The sequence below is a fragment of the Hermetia illucens genome, chromosome 5 (genome assembly GCF_905115235.1).
Source record: "Hermetia illucens chromosome 5, iHerIll2.2.curated.20191125, whole genome shotgun sequence".
Lineage (NCBI taxonomy): Eukaryota > Metazoa > Arthropoda > Insecta > Diptera > Stratiomyidae > Hermetia > Hermetia illucens.
Genome location: NC_051853.1, coordinates 14210373 through 14230777, shown reverse-complemented (window position 1 = coordinate 14230777; position 20405 = coordinate 14210373). Strand labels below are relative to the sequence as shown.

At 42.8% G+C, this 20405-nt stretch overlaps 1 protein-coding gene across 2 annotated transcripts in view; it reads right to left on the bottom strand.

The window, feature by feature from the left end:
• Positions 1-20405, bottom strand: part of LOC119657567 (peptide transporter family 1-like) — a 106345-nt gene that overhangs the window by 60499 nt on the left and 25441 nt on the right. Inside the window, exon 1 of one of the 2 annotated variants that reach the window (XM_038064528.1) lies at positions 16471-17205. The exons of the other annotated variant lie outside the window; for it this stretch is intronic. Within the exon in view, the coding sequence (XP_037920456.1) occupies positions 16471-16506 (36 nt within the window). The 5' untranslated portion in view covers positions 16507-17205. Of the gene's footprint in view, positions 1-16470; positions 17206-20405 lie in introns of those variants that run through there. 2 annotated transcript variants of the gene reach the window in all.

Below are 20405 nucleotides of genomic sequence, written 5' to 3'. Positions count from 1 at the left end.
GAACACCTAAGAAGTCTCTTATATTCACGTTGTGAGTTCCTGAAATTTAACCAGTCCTCGTTCTTGTTACTTTTGCAAGCACGGTTTAGAAGTCTTCTGGTTGATTTCCTGAGATATTGCAGTTCTCGGTTCCACCAAGGAACCGTTTTACCGCTTTGGCCTCGGGAAATAGGACAAGCCTCTTCATAGCACCCTAAAAGTGTGCAGTTCAGAGTTTTCAATTCATCATCCAACACCAAAGGAATCCTTAGTCGCCTAGGGAACTGTACTTTATTGCCAAGAAGTTCATTGAACTTTGTCCAATCCGTTTTCCTCGGGTTCCGTCTTTGTACTGCAGACTGTTCGCCCGCAATAGTCAGATTGAATTCTAGATATCGGTGATCTGACAGTGAGACCTTGTCTAACACTCGCCAGTGTGTAATCAACTCTAACACTTTTGAGGTACAAATTCTTAGGTCAATTACTTCGCTTCTCCTTGGCGCCACGAACGTAGGGGCGCACCCTACCAGCTTCTCTCCTCTTGTATTGCATTTGGTACTGCCCCAACAAATATGTTGAGCATTCGCATCGCAACCTATTAAGAGCTCGAGACCACTTGATTCGGCATACGCCACCAGATCTCTAAGGTCTTGCGCTGGTGGAGGATACAAAGAATCATAGGGTAAATAAGCGGAGTCAACTATGATGTTTTTCCTCTCGCCATTTATCTGGTATTGTATGATGACCGTAGCTGTGTGCTGGGAAGAGTACTGTCTCAGCATGGTTGCCTCTAACCATCTTGACATCAGGACGCAAGCTCTCGGTCTTATGGATCTTTCATCGTAGAAGATCCTAGCCCCTTTTACTGATCCAATGCCACAAATTCCGCCAGAGACTCGATCCCCTCGTGTTTGATTTCTCTGAGAAAAGCCGAACTTGGAGATACGGCAGTTCCCATGTTCTCATCCATGAAAAATCTGATCTCATCCCGCAGAGCATTCGTCTGTTTTAACCTAACTCTAGTGGACCCTAACACATAGGATGTCAGACAACATTAAATTGAGGAGTCTGACTTACTTAATACATTTGCACTACGAGCTTGGTACAAAACCAAACCATGAAGCGCCCAAATATTCTTACATAAAAAACTGCAAAACCTTTCATGCCTGGCATTTTGTGCTTTTGGTTTCCGACTAGTTTTGAATAAGGTAGACGATCTAGTAACTAAAAAATTCACCTGTAACCACCAAAAACTAGATATTTCTGACCCTTTGATTATTCTAAGAATACAAACAATTGGCCACTTCCCAAACAACTTTCCTTCGGCACCTTTCGTTTAAATTTATAGACCAACTTCACATGTGGTATCAACTCACCTACATATATGTAAATTAATTTATCAACTTATGGAAATTCTACTGACGTCCCCAAACAGGATTTTCACCAGTATCTAGCCTCAGTCTAATCTTAATGCGAAAACTGGTCAGATTTTTTTCCGGCAAATCTGGGTTTCTGATATTAATCGCTGGATTCACGGCTACTAACGCAATTAAGTGAAACCAATTTCCATGAGGTCTTAGACTCGAGGTTGAGTAAATTGACTTTGGATTGAAAATGTCGGATTTATTTAGTTGAGACGAGACAAGTTGTCTCCTCGCTTATTTGTGCTGTGAATTCAAGCGAATTGAGCCCAGCTTAATAGTGGCAATGCACACAATTTTATCATACTCGTAATATCTCGATTCACATGCATGATCGGCTTGGAAAATGTCCATAGAAACACTAATAGACCGTGAGATTGAATTTTAACAATATCTTCCCTTTCTAAGTACTTCATAAATCGCGGCACTTGGAGGACTGGCCCTCAGGAACTCAGAGGAGAATAAAATGATATATCATATTCAACTTTGGATACGATGCAGAGGGCTCTAAGTTTAAAGCTCCTCACAGACGAGTCGGAATTCTATAAGAACTAAAAAGTTCCATCTTTTTACTTCAGATATCCTTGACGAATCACGATACCCTGCCTTATTTAAATTAGATTTTATCACTCCTGACCGAATTTCATGTTATCGCAAGCAATAATTCTGTTCGTTATAACATCGACAACCTTGTTATCTTCGACAATGAGTCTACCTACATACAACAGAATAGATACGCAACATACGATACTTACCTGTATTACAAATGTACGAAGTATATATTAACGAGTATCTGTTTACTATTAAAATGCAGATATCACGATGTAGCTTGCTGTGTTTATCAACAAAAATTTTGTTGTCATAAGCCTCCTACTTGGGTTTGTCTTTATCATTTCCACTACCCACATGTTGGGCCGAATGTATGTAGTCCATAAGTAGATATGCAATTAAAGTTACGTAAGCTCTCGTAAGAGATTGAGATCTCTGAATGGTAATAATGTCATTGACACTATTCGCAAATGAATCGAAATTGAATAGTCTGTGTTGGTTTGCGCTGATGACTTCTTGTCTATCCACCATGTCATTATGTAATTTTGCAGCCGTTGTACGTAAATATGAAAGTAACTGTCCTGCATAAAGAAGTGCAGCTGTTGAATAGATACACGAAGTTTTAGATGCTTATGTATTGTACTGCCATAACTAAATTGTGGGTGTTAATGCAAAACGGTGGTCAAAGGGTAGTATAGATACCAAGGCGAAACGTGGATTGATACTCACGATAGAGCATAAAACCTGGGAAACGCCTCCTGAACCAACACCAACAGCTCTACTATCAAACCCTATCTCCACCTCCACGTGGTGACCGCTGGGAGCTCTTTTTTAACGAAAAGCTGCAGACGGAGAAGGATGAAGGCGAGTCTCCTGCGCCTAAAACGGCACAGATCGTACCAACTGGTCCTCCAGGTTGGGGGTTGGGTAGGGCTGACAACCCTCCATGGAAAACAACTTGTTATGAAGGCACAACAGGAGCCTCGGACTGGACGGATTACAAAACGACGAACCCGGCAACGACAAAGGAATAACGATTTGCGCATTTTCTCATGGAACGTGCGCTCCCTGTACAGAGATGAAGCTGCTGAGCAGCTAGCCGATACCCTGTCCCAACATAGTAGCAGCGTTACAGGAGATACGTTGGACAGGGAGCGGTTTCCTGGAGAAGAGTCGGTACACCATATATTAAAGTGGTCATCCAGTAAATCATGTGCTCGGAGTAGGTTTCTTAGTCGACCAAAAAATGAAACCTGCTGTCACCGGCTTTGAAAACATAAGCGAGCAGCTATGCACTCTGCGCTTGCGAGGCAAGTTTAGAAATATACGCCTCATTAACGTTCACGCCCCTACGGAGGATACTACAAAGTCGGAGAAAGATACCTTCTACGAGGCAGTAGAACGAACCCTCGAAGCCAGTCGCCGATATGATATCAAAATCATACTTGGGGATTTTAACAGCCAAGTAGGGAAGGAGCCCGTATTCAGGCGATACGTTGGCTCCTATAGCTTACACCAAAATACAAATGGTATCAGACTGCGGATTATTCAATTAGCAGTGTCACACGAAATGGTTGTTGGAAGTACCTGGTTTGCGCGGAAAGTGGTTTACAAACATACGTGGGCCTCTCCAGACGGAACTACTTTCAACCACATTGCCCACGTGTCGATCGAAGGCCGCCATCTTTCAGCCTTGATGCATGCCAGAACATATAGGGGGGGGGGGCAATGTTGACTCGGGTCACTATCTCGTTGACATGGTGCTCTGATCTCGAATAACAACACCACCCAGAATCCCCTCTGACAATCAGGTCAGTGTTAACACTGAAGCCATTCACAACACATTCCACCGCGACACCTATAAGAGGGAAATGGATGCCGCAATAACAGCAGTCAACAGATGTCCTGGAGATGAAGCATCAAGGAATGATCTTCGCAATCACCTGAAGAACGATATCACTGATACGGCCACAAATATACTTGGCCCCAGCCGCAAAAGAGTCGGAATGGCTGGTTTGACGATGAATGTAAGCTAGCAACAGAACGGAAGAATGCTGCATACCGAGTAATGTTGCATTCTCAAAGAACGCGGGCACGCGCGGAGACTTATCACGAACTCCGTCGAGCGGAGAAGCGACTTCACAGACGGAAAAAGGAAGCCTGGGAGAACCAACAAGTCTGTGAACTCGAAAAGTACAGGGAGCAACCGCACCAGGCGCGCGTGTTTTACCAACAAGTCAGCAGTATGAATCCTTATACACCTCGATGCTTATCCTGCCGAGACAAAGAAGGAAATCTGATTTCCGACAGAATGGGCATATTAGAGCGATGGGTTGGATACTTTGATGAGCTACTGAACAACCAGAACATCGGCGAGTGGGAAGTCCCGCCAACTGAAGACGACGAAAAATACTACCACCACCAGGTATAGGAGAAACAGTCCGTGCAATTCATCGGGTAAAAAATCATAAGTCGCCAGGAGCCGATGGAATTACAGCCGAATTAGTTAAATATAGAGGCGACCAGTTACACCAAGTGTTTCATCAACTTGTGCTCAATGTATGGAACAGGGAATCAATGCCTGACGATTGGTAACGAGGCATTATCTGTCTCATACATAAAAAGGGAGATATCACACAGTGCAGCAATCATAGAGGTATCACGTTGCTCAGTACCATCTATAAGATATTCTCAGCTATCTTGCAAGGCCGGAGAGCCCCATACGCCCAGAACATCATTGGCCCTTGCCAAAGAGGCTTCACTCCAGGCAAATCAGCAACAGATCAGATTTTCCCTCTGCGGCAAGCAATGGAAAAACTGTTGGATTATGGACACCAGTTGCACCATCTATTCGTCGACCTTAAAGCTGCCTATGATAGCATAGCCAGGGTAAAACTCTACACGGCCATGAGAAAATTCGGTATCCCGACGAAACTAATAAGACTGACTACGCTCACCCTGACCAATGTGTAAGGCCAGATAAAAGCAGCAAGATCACTCTCAAGACCATTCGACATCAACAACGGTCTACGACAAGGGGATGCCCTATCATGCGCCCTCTTTAACCTGGCCCTCGAGAAAGTGATCCGTAATGCTGAGGTGAATGCAAGAGGTACGATCCTCTTCAAGTCCACCCAACTACTATGCTGACGATATCGACATCATGGGAAGAACCACCAGAGACGTACAAACTGCCTTCATCCAGATCGAGCAAGCGGCTATTGGCGCGAGATCTTGGGCTGCACATCAATGAAGGCAAGACAAAATATATGGCGGCAACGTCAGCAACGAAAACCAACCAACCAACAACATCAAACCGCACTAGAGTTTTACCCTGGCTATGCTATCATAGGCAGCTTTAAAGTCGATGAAAAAATGGCGCAACTGATATCCATATTCCAACAGTTTTTCCATCCAGAGTAAAGTGTCTTTGAAGTGGGTCAATGATGTTCTGGGCGTATGGGGCTATCCCACCTAGCAAAATAGCAGAGAATATCTTACAGACGGTACTCAGCAACGTGATACCTCTATAATTGCTGCACTGTGTGATATCTACCGTTTTATGTATGAGACAGATAATACCTCTTTGCCAGTCGTCAGGCATTGATTCGCTGCCCCGCCCCCTTAAACACAAGTCTCTCAAAGCAGCTAAGCTATAGCTTAATTCGCAACCTTATCGTGTTTTTGCGATGATAAAAGGGAGCGTTTTTTCACCTGTTGGCACTTTCGGTCACGCTGCTCCCAGGGCAGAGGTGAGGCAGCGTCTGATGAGTTGCCTCTGCCCTAGACGAAACCGTCAGTCATTTTCTGGTTTTTTGAAATTTATTTTTGGCTTTTTCTTTTTTCAAAAGAAATTTCGTTTGAAGTATATCCAGTAGCAAATATGTCTTTGTTTTGGCCAACAGCTGTAGAGGTTGTCAGAGAAACTTCTGCAAAAGGGTAGAGGAAGAAGGGCTACTTAAGAAGTGCGGGATAGGCATACGGAAAATGGAGGCTGCTACCATCGTTGGGCGAAATATCCCCATCGATGTCAAAATGGAATAATGGAGATGGAAGAACTGCTGGACCTTATTGCACACCAGCGAAACTCCTGGAAGACAACCGAAGAGAAGCTCAGGAAAACCACATCGCCAGTGCAGCTCCTAGTTGCACGAAGTGCGATGCCTTCAGCCCGCCAGATGGTGAATAGACAATCAACAAAAGGAGGTGAGGAAAAAACACCCTGGATCTGCCAACAGCAAGAAGAATTCTGCAAGATGGTATAGAAACGGACCAAGCGCCGCCAAAAAAGGAGAAAATTCAATAAAACTAACCTCAGTTGAAAGCGACGGCAGTGGTTCCACCGTAGCAAAGTCGAAATTGACTACGACGGCAATATTAGCGCCAAATGTTCTTTGTCGTTGATAGAAGGGCAAACCACGGCCAGAGACCATTCTCATCAAGCGGGACGAACGGAAAACTTTCGAGGAAGTTCGCAAGAACGCCAAACCAAAAGACGCTGGGGTCAATGTGAAATCTATTTGGCGGACTCAAACCGGCGATGTACTTATCGAGCTTGGGTTGAAGATGGATAAAAAGAGTACGCTCTGCGAGACGGTGCAGACTATTCTAGGCACGAAAGCAGTGGTTAATAGCTTAAAACCATGTGCACCTTTGAAATAAGGAATCTCTAGAGCTGGAGAAAGCCAAAAAAGGGATTATCCAGATATAAACAACCTTGAGTTTGGAGTTTCTGAGAGTCTGTCAACTGGAGAGGGCAAAAACTGGCCATTGTCATTGACCTTAAGAAAACAGGGAGTCAACTTCTTCATAGCGGGAAAGCAAAGATCATGTGGATAATTTACAGAATAAGGCGATGGGCATTTCAAACATGGTGTTTTAAATTCTGGGCATACGGACGTAAATCAGTGCCTTACAATGTGCAGGACAGAAACACTTTGTGTTACAAGTGTGGCAAACCTGGGCACAAAGCAAAGAGTCGACAAAGCGCTGGTCTGCAGCTCGAAGATGTTGCTCATGTTATCGGTTCCGGGCGATGCCAGGTCTTCAGAGAGATCTGCAGAAAGCGAAAAGTCAAGCAGCATGATCCACATCCGGCAACTAAACATACATAGGAATGGAGCTACTCATGATCTTGTCGGGAAGATGGAAACAAGAGTTGAATTGTTGCTTCTCAGCAAGCAGTACCGAGATGGGAGCTCATCATCATAATATGTCGATATATCTGGTTCTGCTGACATCTGGGTGAGAGGTACGGTTAACTTGCGACTGCGGGCTCATGATCGAGGAGATGGCTTTATTTGGGTTCGTTATGTAGAAGTGATGTTTCCCAGTATTTACCTCACACCGGACAAATTTGTGTCCGCTTTTCAGTCTTACCACCCACAGCTTGTAATGCATCGGCTCCCAAAAGGAAACAGCTTTCCGAGAAAGTAGCTGTGCACTGGAGGACGGCTGAAATTGCAAACCTATGAAGGAACTGCCTCAAACTTCAACGGATAATTCAGCGAGCAAAAGGTCAAGACGAGGTGATACTTGGATCGGCAGAATATAAGAGAGAGAATAAAGTACTCTGCCACGGAATCAACAGGCAGAAGGCACGCTATTCATCGGTCACTTTGTTCTATAGAAGTAACGAAGGTGGTAGAACTCATGCAGGCCCTTTTTTCTGACTACTCCATTCGAGTTGACGCTGTCAAAAAGGGAATGAGTACTGTTCACTCTTCACTGCAAAGGAATTAGAAGAGGCGATGAGAACGACAAAAACGCACCAGGACCGGATGGTATTCCGAGCGGTACTTTGCATTTCATCCATGCCATTCAACTAGTGCGGGGTCGAAAAATGATAGTTACGAGTATAATGGGGAGGGTGCTCTGAAGAGCCGTCCGCTGAGACAAGTAATCAATAGACGTCTTTCCTTTTTGAACTTCATTTTTGCGTTAATAGAACAAAAGCGAATTGCGTAAGTAAAAATACCAAGAACGTCATCTAGAAACACAAAAAAAAGAATTAAGTTTTTTTTGCAATATTTCCAGTTTAAATTAACGCAGATATTCAAATATCGATAAAAGTCATCCAAACTTTAAAGCAGCAAACTATTTGAGGAATACAAAGTGAATTGCAGGTAAATCGATGTGGGTAAAACATGTAACCTTGACAGTATCTGCCCACGCCTAATAGTTAGTTGTACACATCTGAATTTTTAATCTATGACCTCTGAAAGATTCAGATATTTTACCTGAATAGATCCAAAATAACTCCAATGAATTTATATTCAATGCACATTCAAAGGTCAATGTTAAAATTACTGTTATTGAGTTGAATTGATCACTGGATTGAAGATTAAGATTTAACAGTAGTGAATGGACAATATGGAAATTTATAAATAAACATGGACGTTTTAGTAATTTTATGGTAAAATATAGTTTTTTTTCGATTAAATGTGGAAAAAAGTTTTAAGACATTGATGGTCAAAAATCTACTTAAGATTGCAATCAGAGTTGGAAAAATTGTATGGTTTTCCTAGTGTCTCTTTAGAGATTAGTAATTCAATTTCCAACTATTTTGGGTATTCCTACGTTTAGGTTCCTGATAAAACTGGCTTCTTCTGTTTTTAATTGGAATCACCCAGCTCTGAGCTACTTGCATGGTTGAATTTGCAAAAATCCCAAATTATTAGCATATCTTTTCATCGAGGGATTTTTGGCAATTATACTATAAAAGTATGAGATATATCAACAATTAAATTTACAAAAAGAATAAAAGTAATCTGATTGGGAATTAAACAAAAGAAGCTCAAGTTTCACCAATTTATTTTGGGTGAAACCACTGTGAAGATTGAATGTTCACTTGACTACGGACGTTCCTGATCTGTAATTTTGATACCATGAAAAGATAGCAGATATGTTACTTGATTCAATTATAATACTTTGTATAGTTGATTTGTCAATCCAAGTGACAAACAAGTATGGTTTGAAGAAACTTCATGTTGACCCACTGTCAGTGAAAACCATCAAGAATAAATTTATTATAACCGAAATTGATCACGATTGGGAGAAAACTTCAGTAACCGCTCGTTAAATCCTTAACAAAGTACAGTAAACACTATGAGGGTCACATTGTTTGCAGCCGTCATTATACAATACTCGCTTGAAATGTTAAGTGGTTTCTTCACAACAATTTCAACAATTTCCAAATAAAAATAAAAATATGCGACCCAAACGGTCAAAAATGGGGTTAGAAAAACAATATTGAATTTTAATTGGGATCTGTGTAAACAAAGTTAAGGCAGGTGTTTTGCTTCTTCGTTCTCTTTAGTTTGGGGTCATAAAATCAAAAAGTTTAAATTCAATCGTGAAAGGTTCTGAAATGTTGACAAGATTGGCGAATGTGCGAAAGAAAGTCCGGTAAATCCAGAGAAATAAAAAAATTTATTTATCGACAACTAAATTTGTTAAAAATGAAAATGACCCTCATTTTATGGATAAAACATGTTACAGAAATCAAATTACTTTTATGGAAATGAATTATAAAAAAATATTACAAAATCAACAATAGGATGTTGGCCCAACAGGTACAACAATTTTATTGTTTTGTGGTGGGGGTCAATGATTAGAGTAGCAAGTCTGGGGGGTTGGTAAATTACTTGCTAAAGGTATGTCATAGAGCGAATCTAATGTAACTTCCTTCTATAATGAAGTTTAGGAAATTTATCTTTTATTGGAATCTTTTAACAATTTCTGTAATTATTTCCAAAAATTGTGTACCCCCTTGCATATATCGTGAACCACTTAACAAAGGCAAAAACAAGTTATTTCGTTCTGTGTTGTCTGACACAATAAATGGTTTTTATGTAACTTCCCTCTAAATTCAGTGGCGAAAACTTTAGCATTTTTCAGCTGAGTTACGAGGGAAAGATAGGGAGACGTGCAAAAATTTATGTATTCATGTAAACACCATGCAATAAGCCGATAAACCGAAAACGGGTCGATAATTTTGTTATGCAACAATCCTCGGATGGGCAGGTTTTGGAAAAAAAAAATGGAAATAAATTAAATTAAACTTTTTACACACCATAACGTATATATGTTATGGTGGGGTGACCTTGCAATTGTTGATTGGCATGAAAAGTGCATTTATTATACAAGCATTTGCGCTGAAGTAATTTTTCTTTTGGGGGGTAGGGTAGGTGAATGCATTTACGCATAGAGTGTTGGACTCCCGTACGTCAACGGACTACCAACAAAACATCTCCCAAACGTCAGAAAGCTAGCCTGGAACTGTTTATCACATTACTTCGGGCTAGCACTCGAACTCTCCCGCCTTGCGGAGTCTCCAAACCAGGTAATCCCTTTCATCAACGAGAGGGGGGAGGAGGAAGGGAACTGTCAGTTCAAGTAACCCCCTGCCATTCGGCTCCTCCACTGGTCGAGCGTAATGTGAGGCACGGCTCCACCTGTCAGCACTGTTCATCATCTCCTCGATAATGTTGTCTGGAGAGAGATCCCCTGTTTTTAAATTGAGCTGCTGACGACGCCCATCCCATCTTCCACAAGAAAAAAAGGTGTAATGTGCGCCGCCCACAACTCCGTTGCAAAACACACAATTCGGAGATCGTGCCTCTCCAATCTTGTGCAGGTAAGACTGAAAATCTTCGATCTCACTTAAGAATTGGGTAAGGAAATAGTCAGCCTCACCATGCTGCACCATGTCACTATAGTACATGCCTCCTCTCGGTCGTTTAGACGGTGCATCAAGGGGCAGAGTTTGTGATACTCTTTCCGGAGCTCTGCAATTTCTGCCGTCCACCAAAACATAAAAGGTTTGCCACGTGTCAATCCCCTCCTGGGCATGGAAGCTCCGCAGGCCGTCGTTATCTAGTTTACGAATTTACGACAGTGTCAGATGCAGCGCCTTCACCCCCAGGGAAGACTTTTGTAATGTCCTCAATGGGATAGTCCGGTAAACACCTTAAATATACATTGTGAAGGAAATCACTTTGGATTCGTGAGTAACGTCAGGATACCCAATCGAATATTCATTTCGACATTTGAACCATGAATTGTGAAACTTGACACAGACAATGGTCAGATATGGAGTAGGAATAGGAAGTCTGTGCCAAACGGATGCGTCTTTTTATGTTCATGAGTGGTTGCGTAACTAGAGTGTGTGTAGTGTGTTTGGGGTGGCGGAGAAGTTAAAGCCTCTGAGCACTCAGACCGTAGTGGCCCATTGTATTCGACTCCCCCATTTAACGAAATTTCCCGGATTCATTAATGTGTCGCAGGATTTTTGTTAATGGATGTGATGTTATTCGATGCAACTGGAGTACATCGTCACCAAAGATCTGATGGCTGATGTGTCCATAGGTAGGGCATCTACATAGAAAATGTTTCCCAGATTCTGCTTGCTCACTAATAATTACTATTCTGAATATATGTCGAGCTAGCGTAATTCGCCAACAAGATAAACTTTCCGGTATGCCTGTTTGGTTTTGAGAAGAAAACTTTGCCAAAGTTATCATCTGTGATTATGCGAAGCTTGTTCTCAATATATGAAGACCGCCTTATCTAATGCAACTCCAATTGCTGGTTCCGTTCCCGACATGGGGAAGATTGAACCCTCTTTTCCTAAAACAGAGAGAGATTTCATTCCCCTCTATACCACAGTGACCAAGTACCCAGAGTAGTTCCACCGTATTGAATAGTTAAGCTGAGTCCACATGTCGATGCAAAGGCCTCTCTGCACAGTCCATAGGCTGTGAAAGTGCGTTTCAACTTTACCTTTACATTTTAGCCCTAAAGAAGCTTTTTATCTAGAGTGAATCCCAGATGTTCTACTTCTTCGCCGAGTTGAAGGGGTTACAACCCTCATCTCTAGAAGGCAAAGTCGATCCAGTTTTCTTTTTATTGAAAATAATAACATTGTGGTTTTATTTGGATTAACTGAAAGTCCATGCCGGAAGCACCAACCGTGTATCAAATAAACGGCACGTTGTATATTCCTATACACCGTTCCAAAATCCCGATCAACAGCGAGCACGTTAACGTCATCAGCATGAGCTTGAGCATATATTGGCAAATTTTGAAGTTAGCATAATAGTGAGTCGAATAGCATGCCTCCAGGAAAGGCAATAGCATACCTCCTTTGCAGCAGCAATGTGTTGCTTCTACTGTTAGGTAGTGATCGACACCCACTTCACCACACAGTGTTCCAGTTCACCTTGCAACACTAACTTGTTGAAGGAGTTGCAAGAACCGTCAACTCATCCCCTTCCATTTCTCTCATCTGTTCTCCTGAATGGCGTACTTCCAAGAGGATCTGTATTGATTCCAGCTTGGAGTTAGTGACAGTACCATAGGGTTCTCTAAGAGAGTCCAACTTGGCCGATTCATCCTTCCTAAGGGCTCTGCACAGCCAGGAATTCTTCCATCCTTCCTTCCATATTGTTATGATTAAATTTCAAACGCGTTTTTCTCAAAATCGGCGAGCAGCAGGCCTGGAAGACTGATTGACTTGAATTAAATCAAAAATTTAATTTAATTTAATTTTTTTAGTTGAAAATAACAATTTTCTTCCTAACCCCGTCGTTCTGCAAAAAAAATTATACAATTAAAACCTTACGGACTACGCTAGCTGAACTTATTTAATTTTCAGATGAAGATCGAAGGGAGTTCTACTGCTCCCCGTGGAGGATATTCAAAAAAATTTTAATTGCTTATACGGTCCTAAAGCCGTCATTTTGTAAAAAAATGTCAATAATATTTTTTTTCCATACTCCTCAAAAGCTACTTAATCGTATATTGGTTGTGGACTATGGGGTGGCATTTAAGCGAAGTACTACTCTATCGAGAACACCAGTAACAAATTCAAAGAAAGATTAGTTGAAAGCAGATCGCTGGACGACAAAAACGGTAACAACACCGACCGCACATATACAATGAATGCCAAATGAGAAGGACATGGAGAGCAGAGACCTGATCCAGAGGAATTACCCTTCATACAGCTTGGTTGAATTGTTCGAGTCCATCAAGGACCAACACAACGTGCACAAAGCCATAAAAAGTATGGTGAGAGCTATTAGAGTAGAGCTCTACCACAAATTGCAACAGGGTTATGTAAACACCTTTCAGAAAGTGGGTCTGCCTCAATCGTAGACCTTACTTTCGTCAGCTTTGCACTGGCACGTGGGATGCCTCGGTGCATCAGAAAGGACTACAACCATAGCAATCACCAGGCAGTCTTCTTTGGGCTATGGATGAAGTCACTGAACAGTAGACAATCATGCCAGAAAGCGGGAAAGATGTCAGGCTGGTATACTAAAGCTCTGAATGAGCAACCTAATAAAGCAGGCGCCTCTACGGAAAGAGCTGTCCATGTGGCCCATTGCATCACCAAAGCGTGTGACGCGTCCATTCCTAGGAGGTTCTTCAGTAGAAGACCAAATTACTGGTGAAATCAGCCTGTACCTAGCCAGAAGAGCAGCTCAGAGGGCGGTAGGCAGTGTCGACCAAGGGCAAAAAGAGTGCGCCTATAAGAAAGCTCGCAAAACTCTTAAGCTCGCCATCCAATGGAGCAAGAGGGATTGGCTTAAGGAACTCAGTTCGGAAGCGGACGTAAACCCGTGGGGGAGCGCCTATAGAATCGCAATGGGGCGATTCAGAGCTTGTTCATCTCTGCAGATTACATGCCCCCCACTCTTGTTAAAAATTACGGTTATCACGGGTTATTCCTGCAGCAAAAGGAGGGCACTAACAGCTTCCAGCGACCTCTGAATGTGACGAGCTGCTGGAGATCTGCGCTAGAATAGCTGACAGTAAATGTCTGAATGGCGTTCCAAATAGTGTCCTTAAGCTTGCCGGGAAATCCAGACCGGACATGTTTGATGAATTTTTCGAAGTGTTCATGTCCCAGGGGATATTTCCTACATCATGGAAGCGACAGAATCTAGTACTACTACTTAAGGGGGGTAAACTTCCAAGTAAGTCAAGATCCTACATACCTATTTGTCTTTTGGACACTGTGGAGAGCGAGTAATTTAGAATAGATTACACCCGGTTGTTGAGAGCTAGGGAGGCCTCTCAGATCGACAGTATGGGTTCCGTAAAGCCAGATCAACCATTGATGTCATCAAAATGGTTGGTGGTTTGGCCGAAGATGCAATCCACAGAAAGGGTAGTACTAGCAAATATTGCGTAGTGGTGACCCTGGATGTGAAAAATGCATTCGATTCGGTCAATTGGAATCTAATACGGGAATCTCTTGCGAATATTGGTATTCCCACCTATCTTGCAGCTATTGCCAACAGCTATTTAAAAGAACGGAGGCTTTGGTATGACACTGATGACGGACCCCAGCACCTTGTCTCTGTGGGTGTCCAACAGGGCCCCGTACTGGACCCACTGCTGTGGAACATCATGTACAACGATGTACTTAATCTTCCCCCTCCGGAGGAAGCCACCGTGGTGGATTACGCCTATGATATTGCACGGTTGCAATCACAATGGATCTTGAAGATGTTGAGTTACACTCATGCGAAGCGATTAATGCTGTTAAAGGTTGGTTAGAGAGTTCTGGTCTGACACTTGCGGAGAAAAAACGGAAGCGGTCCTCATCACCAAGCGCCGTAAAAGAAATTAAGCCGTATTCAAGTTGGGAATTATATCATCACTTCTAAGCCTGCCATCAAATATTTGAAAGTGATGATAGACGGGACGCCCAGCTATAAGAAACACGTGCAGTATGCTTATGACTAAACATCCACAGTAAGTGTGGGCCTGGGAAGGATGATACCGAACGTGGGAAGGCCACGGCATGCTTCCAGGATGCTTATACCTAGGGTAGTGAGTTCGATCCTGCTCTATGCGGCTCCAGTTTGGGGAAAGGCATTGCAAGTGACATTTAACGCTAGTAAACTGAGTGCAGTCTACAGAGGAACAGCCTTAAGGATGTGATCGGCATTCAGGACCATTTCAGATGATGCAGCATTCTTCATCTTGGGAAAGATGCCCATTGACATCTTGGCGATGGGATGACGAATATATACAATGCGAAGTTTATCTGTCCTTCATCACAGACGAAGAAAACCGAGAGGGAGAGATCTTTAAATAGATGGCAAGAGCGTTGGGAATGCTCGGGAAAGGGTCGGTGGACACACAGGCTCATCCCTACCATCAAGGAGTGTATTGAGAGAAGACACGGTGAGATTAATTATAATCTTACCCAGTTTCTCACGGGGCGGTGGAGGATATCACCAGTACCTGTTCAGGTTTAAACTAGATGCCTCACCCGATTGTCCAAACTGCAATGGAGTCCCAGAGGACCCAGAGCACGTATTCTTCCACTGTCCAAGATTTGTGGAAGAAAGGGAAGGACTTAGAGAAGACTAGGAGAGGTGCTTATACCAGAAAATATGTTGCAAAGAATGCTAGAATATCAGGAAGACTGGGTTGCGATCAGCTCCATGGTCGCATCTATCCAGAGCAAACTGCAAAATGCAGAGGAGGCTAGAGAAGCGTGGTTATGTACGCCGCGAAGAGACGAAAGGTGGCTAAGCTAAAGTGAGTTGACTCCGGACCCTTATGTAATACGTTATGATGGTTCCACAGGGCTTGGAGTAAGTCGGGTGGTTTTGTCTCACACGCTGGCGTGTCCCGGCCAGTGTCCTTTGAAGTCCTCCTCAAACAGAAAGAAATACAGACGGACAGACAGGCAAACAGGCAGTTAACCTTTTCTAATAAGGTTTTGTTTTGCGTTTAACCCTTAAAAATTGTATACCCTACTGAAATTGGCTACATTAACTATCGTTCACAGATCAGTTAAAAAGGATGTTACATGACCTCCATCAGTGGCAGTTCAATATGTACATTCACGTCGTTACCCACATATGACTATAGTGTAAAAAGTAGGCAAGTTGACATAGATGCATGTTCATAGTTGGCTCTACAGCAAAGTCACAAAGTTACGGGCACACATCGTTTACTATCAAGTAAGCACATATCAATTAAGCCCGTAACTTTCGTAACTTGCTTTGAAACAATTAAACAGTAAATTTAGCCGTGAAACTAAAAACAATGCGGAAAGAATTTTTTATTGTATCTCATTTGTGAAGGGAAAAGCACAGGTGTTAAATCGGAAAATATTTACGGATTTCATAGTAATTTTTGTATTTAGATTCACAGGATTATCTTTATCTATAGATAAATTTACCATTACATCAGGTGAACTTCCATTTTTAAAATGACTAGACCATTCTTCATATGGTTTTACCGGTTTAAAGTTTAATATTATATAAAAAAAATTAAATTTTGCTAACAAAGATGTACATTATATAATAACAATTACACCATGAAATATCTTTTATCCAGATTTAAGGTATTCACATTGGTAACCATTTCATGGTCCGTAAGAAACCTGACCACCACATGGTGTAATTAAAAAATGGACTGAATCGAGATCTAGTGTTTACGTAACGCTATATTTGTAAACTAACAATTAAATGTGAGTGACCTTTCCGCTTACCGGTTTTTCGTCGATTTTCAGGCTATGGCCAGTCATTTTTGCGTGTCTCCAATATTTAAATGGTTAAAATTCACAGATGAAAGTTGAACTAGCTAAAACTACTACTAATCACAAAAATTTTTTTATCTGCTATTGCACAGCGGATTTTATATCACAATATCGACGAATTAGATTAAACCGTATATTTCGAAACTTTAACTCAACAGATACATCTATCTATCAACATTGAAGTTACGTACAGGACAGTCCATGAAAAAGGATCACGTTCACAACACTCTACCGACGATTCGTAGTTTTCATTGTTAAACTTTACACTTAGCAAGCACCGACGTCTAAGATACAAAGATTCAAAAAGTATCTTGATCTAAATATCTCATTGTTGGATGGTTTGATAATCCCAAATCGATTTCCGATCAGTAGCATATCATTAACACCTACCATACGGTGTGCGTTTCATAACTGTCGTAAAGTACAAGAGCACGATTCGAAATTTGCAAGCGGTTGCGACGGCGGTGAGTGACGGATTGACTGGGCTGAAAAATTGGAAACTGAAAGCTGTGGAGTTCGCGTTTCGCGCAGGTTTACCTTGCCACCATCACTTGGTGTTCGAATCAAGTTGGAATGACTATGAACCTCGCAAACTTTTTACATCACTGTGCCTTGGAAGCCGAGCTTCATCAAATTCAAACTGCACTCGATTCGACACTCCACCACTTCGATAGCAACTGGCTACTAGTGGTGGATTCCAATGATGGAGCCACATAATTGAGGCACAATACGGCTCCGCTGAATTTCGTCGGGTGGGAAGTTCGCTACTATACCTAACAACATTAGTTTCGCAACTTAAGCTCCAATCATAAACTGTGGTGAAGCTAGTTAACCCTGCACATTTAGATAAAAATTCATTTATTATTCTTATTATGGGCCCACTATTGGATATGTGGTATATTATAAAGACAGATCTGCAAAAAGATCACAAACGAAAGATACATGAACATTTAAATTACCTAATTTCTAGGCCTGAAAATTCAATATACTTTCCTTAAAATAAAACGAAAATTAGATACTTAGATAGTTGATTGATGAGCATTAGGGTGGATGTGCAAAAACAAAAGTTTTAAAGGTGAGTTGGGTAGCCCTTTTGCCATATGTTCTCATCATACCGGTGAAGTGCACTAGGATCTTCAAGGTTGCATAATTCTGCACGACCTCCTGGCGGTGGCCGCTGGAAACCATCTTCAGCCGGGCTTAGAGTGGGTAAGGCCGGGCTGGGAGTTAGCTCATCCAACTGACGAGGATCTGTTTGTCTGCTGGTCATGTGTAAGGGACAAGTGATGACGGCGGTAACAGGACCCCAGGCTGTGCGGTCAGTGGGGAGCTTACTTTTTAGTATGCAAACTCTGAATACCTTATTATTATTATTCTGTTAAGGGAAAGTCGCACCGCGTCCTTGAAGAACTATTGTGCCCCTTTTACTGGTTATAGTGTACCTGTTGATCATAGTATCTCAAGCAGGCCTGTAACCGTTAGGAACTTTAGTATGTTCCCCACTTCCACAGTGTCGGACACTGTCCCAGGACGTGCATAGAGGTTTCGTCCTCCTCCTCACAAAACCTGCAGGCAGTGTGCGTAGATATCCCTAACTTCCCTAGGTGATAGTTCAGGCGACAATGACCAGTGAGAATTCCCACTATGATTCGGAGGTTCTTTTTCATCATCATCATCATCATCAACGGCGCAACAATCGGTATCCGGTCTATGCCTGCCTTAATAAGGAACTCCAGACATCCCGGTTTTGCGCCGAGGTTTTTTTTGGTGAGGTTTAAGCAATCCTTTGTACGCATGGGTTCGTATCCCCCAATAAGCACCCTGGACTGCTCCATCCCTGGTAGGCCCGCCTAATATAGTTCTCTCAACCGTTTCTCTTCGTTTCTTAGGTTCATAGCCATGAAACCGTTTCCGATTCCACAGAAGGGTTCTGGCCCGTATAAAGGCATCCCTGCTCCCTTCTTGGCTAGTTCATCCACTGCCTCGTTGCCTTCCAACCCAGCTTGGCCTGGAACCCAAAGTATCCAGACCTTGTTGGACGAGCCGAGTGTATTCAGTCTCTCAAGGTATTCTCATACCAGTTTCACCTGGTTGGATCTAAGTGCCTTGATCGTTGCTTGGCTATCGGTGAGAATATCTACGTTCTGCCCTCTATAGGTCCTTTGGAGATTAAAGGAGGCACATTTGTCTATGGCGTAAATTTTCGCCTGGAATATGCTAGTGTACCTGCCCATTGGTTCAAAGTACATTTTCCTTGGACCAATGATACCGGCACCTGCTTCCTCTGCTGTGAGGGGTCCGTCAGTGTACCAAGTAATCAATTGCTGGTTTAAGCCGTATGTCGCAGCCACGCTCTCCCAGTTTGCCTTGTTACTCCAACGTGTTTCAAACTTCTTATCGAAGCGAAACCTCGTTGTCATGTTGTCCCTCGGTATCAGTAATTCGGGATACCGCCCAGAAAGGATATCAATCTTCCTTCGATTTAGACAGCTCCCCGCCTCACTCATACTAACGGCCATCCTGAATATTGATCTCCTTGCCTGCATCTGTATGTGCAGATGGAGAGGGGTTAATCCCAGAAGGACCTCCAGGGATGCCGTTGGGCATGTCCTCATTGCCCACTGATACACACCCAAGCCAGCCTTTGGAGCTTATGTAATTCCCTGGGTTGTGTGCTGAGTTGGGTTCTTTCTGCCCAGATTGCCGCTCCATAGGTAATCATTACTATTGCAGTATATATCCAAAGTAGTATCTTCGGGCTGCAACCCCATTTTTTTCCTGCTATGGATCTGCAAGTCATCAAAGCCCTCGTGGCTTTCCGACAAGTGTTTCCGACATGTGTCTTCCAGAGTAATTTTTGGTCTAGCGTGATTCCGAAATATTTGACCTCTGATTCTGGTTTGTAATGTAATGTAATGTAAAAATAATGTAATGTTATGGCTTTCAGGTGATCCAGCTTACGCCCCCTAGTGAATGGTACTATGGTGGTTTTGGTTGGGTTGATCCGCAGTCCTTCCTTCCTGCACCAGGCACTAGTAACGCTTAATCCACTTTGGATTCTATCACATAGGGTATCTTCATATTTGCCCCTACAGATTAAAACAATGTCGTCCGCGTAGCCCAGGACTTGTATTCCAGTATTAGTTAACACGTCCAGGAGTTCATCCACTACCATACTCCACATCAGTGGCGATAGTACCCCACCCTCTGGACAGCCTTGAGTGGTGTTCATGATAATAGAATTTGTACCTGTTTGTATCTCTATTTGTCTGCTTTCTAGCATTTTACCCATCCAGAGTGCCAGGGTGTTTCCCACTCCTTTGCGGCTCAGGGCATCCTGTATCTCTGTGTGCGATGTGTTGTCGAATGCACCTTCGATATCCACAAACGCGAACAGTGCAATTTCTTTTGTTTCTATGGCGTCCCGTAGTACCTCTTTCACCTGATACAGAGCAGTTACAGTTGACCGTCCGGCTCGGTAAGCGTGTTGACAGTGATGTAGGGGATTACGGTTTAGAACGTTAGTTCTAATATAGTTGTCTATGACCTTCTCCACCGTTTTGAGTACGAACGATGTTAGGCAGATTGGTCTGAAAGATTTAGAGTGAAAAGGATCCTTTTTACCCGCTTTCGGAATAAAGACCACTTTTGCCCGTCTCCATGCTCTTGGTATGTAACCCAGTGCTATGCTCCCCCTTACCACCCTCAGAAGAGACTCTAAGATAATTCCTAGGCCTCTCTGGATAAGTGCTGGGAAAATGCCGTCCACTCCGGGAGATTTCATTGGTTTAAAAGTTCCCACTGCCCATCTTAGCCTAGCTTCTGAACATACCTCTTTTGTTAGTTTCCAGCTCTCTTTCCTTCCCCTTTTATTCGTCGTTGGGGTG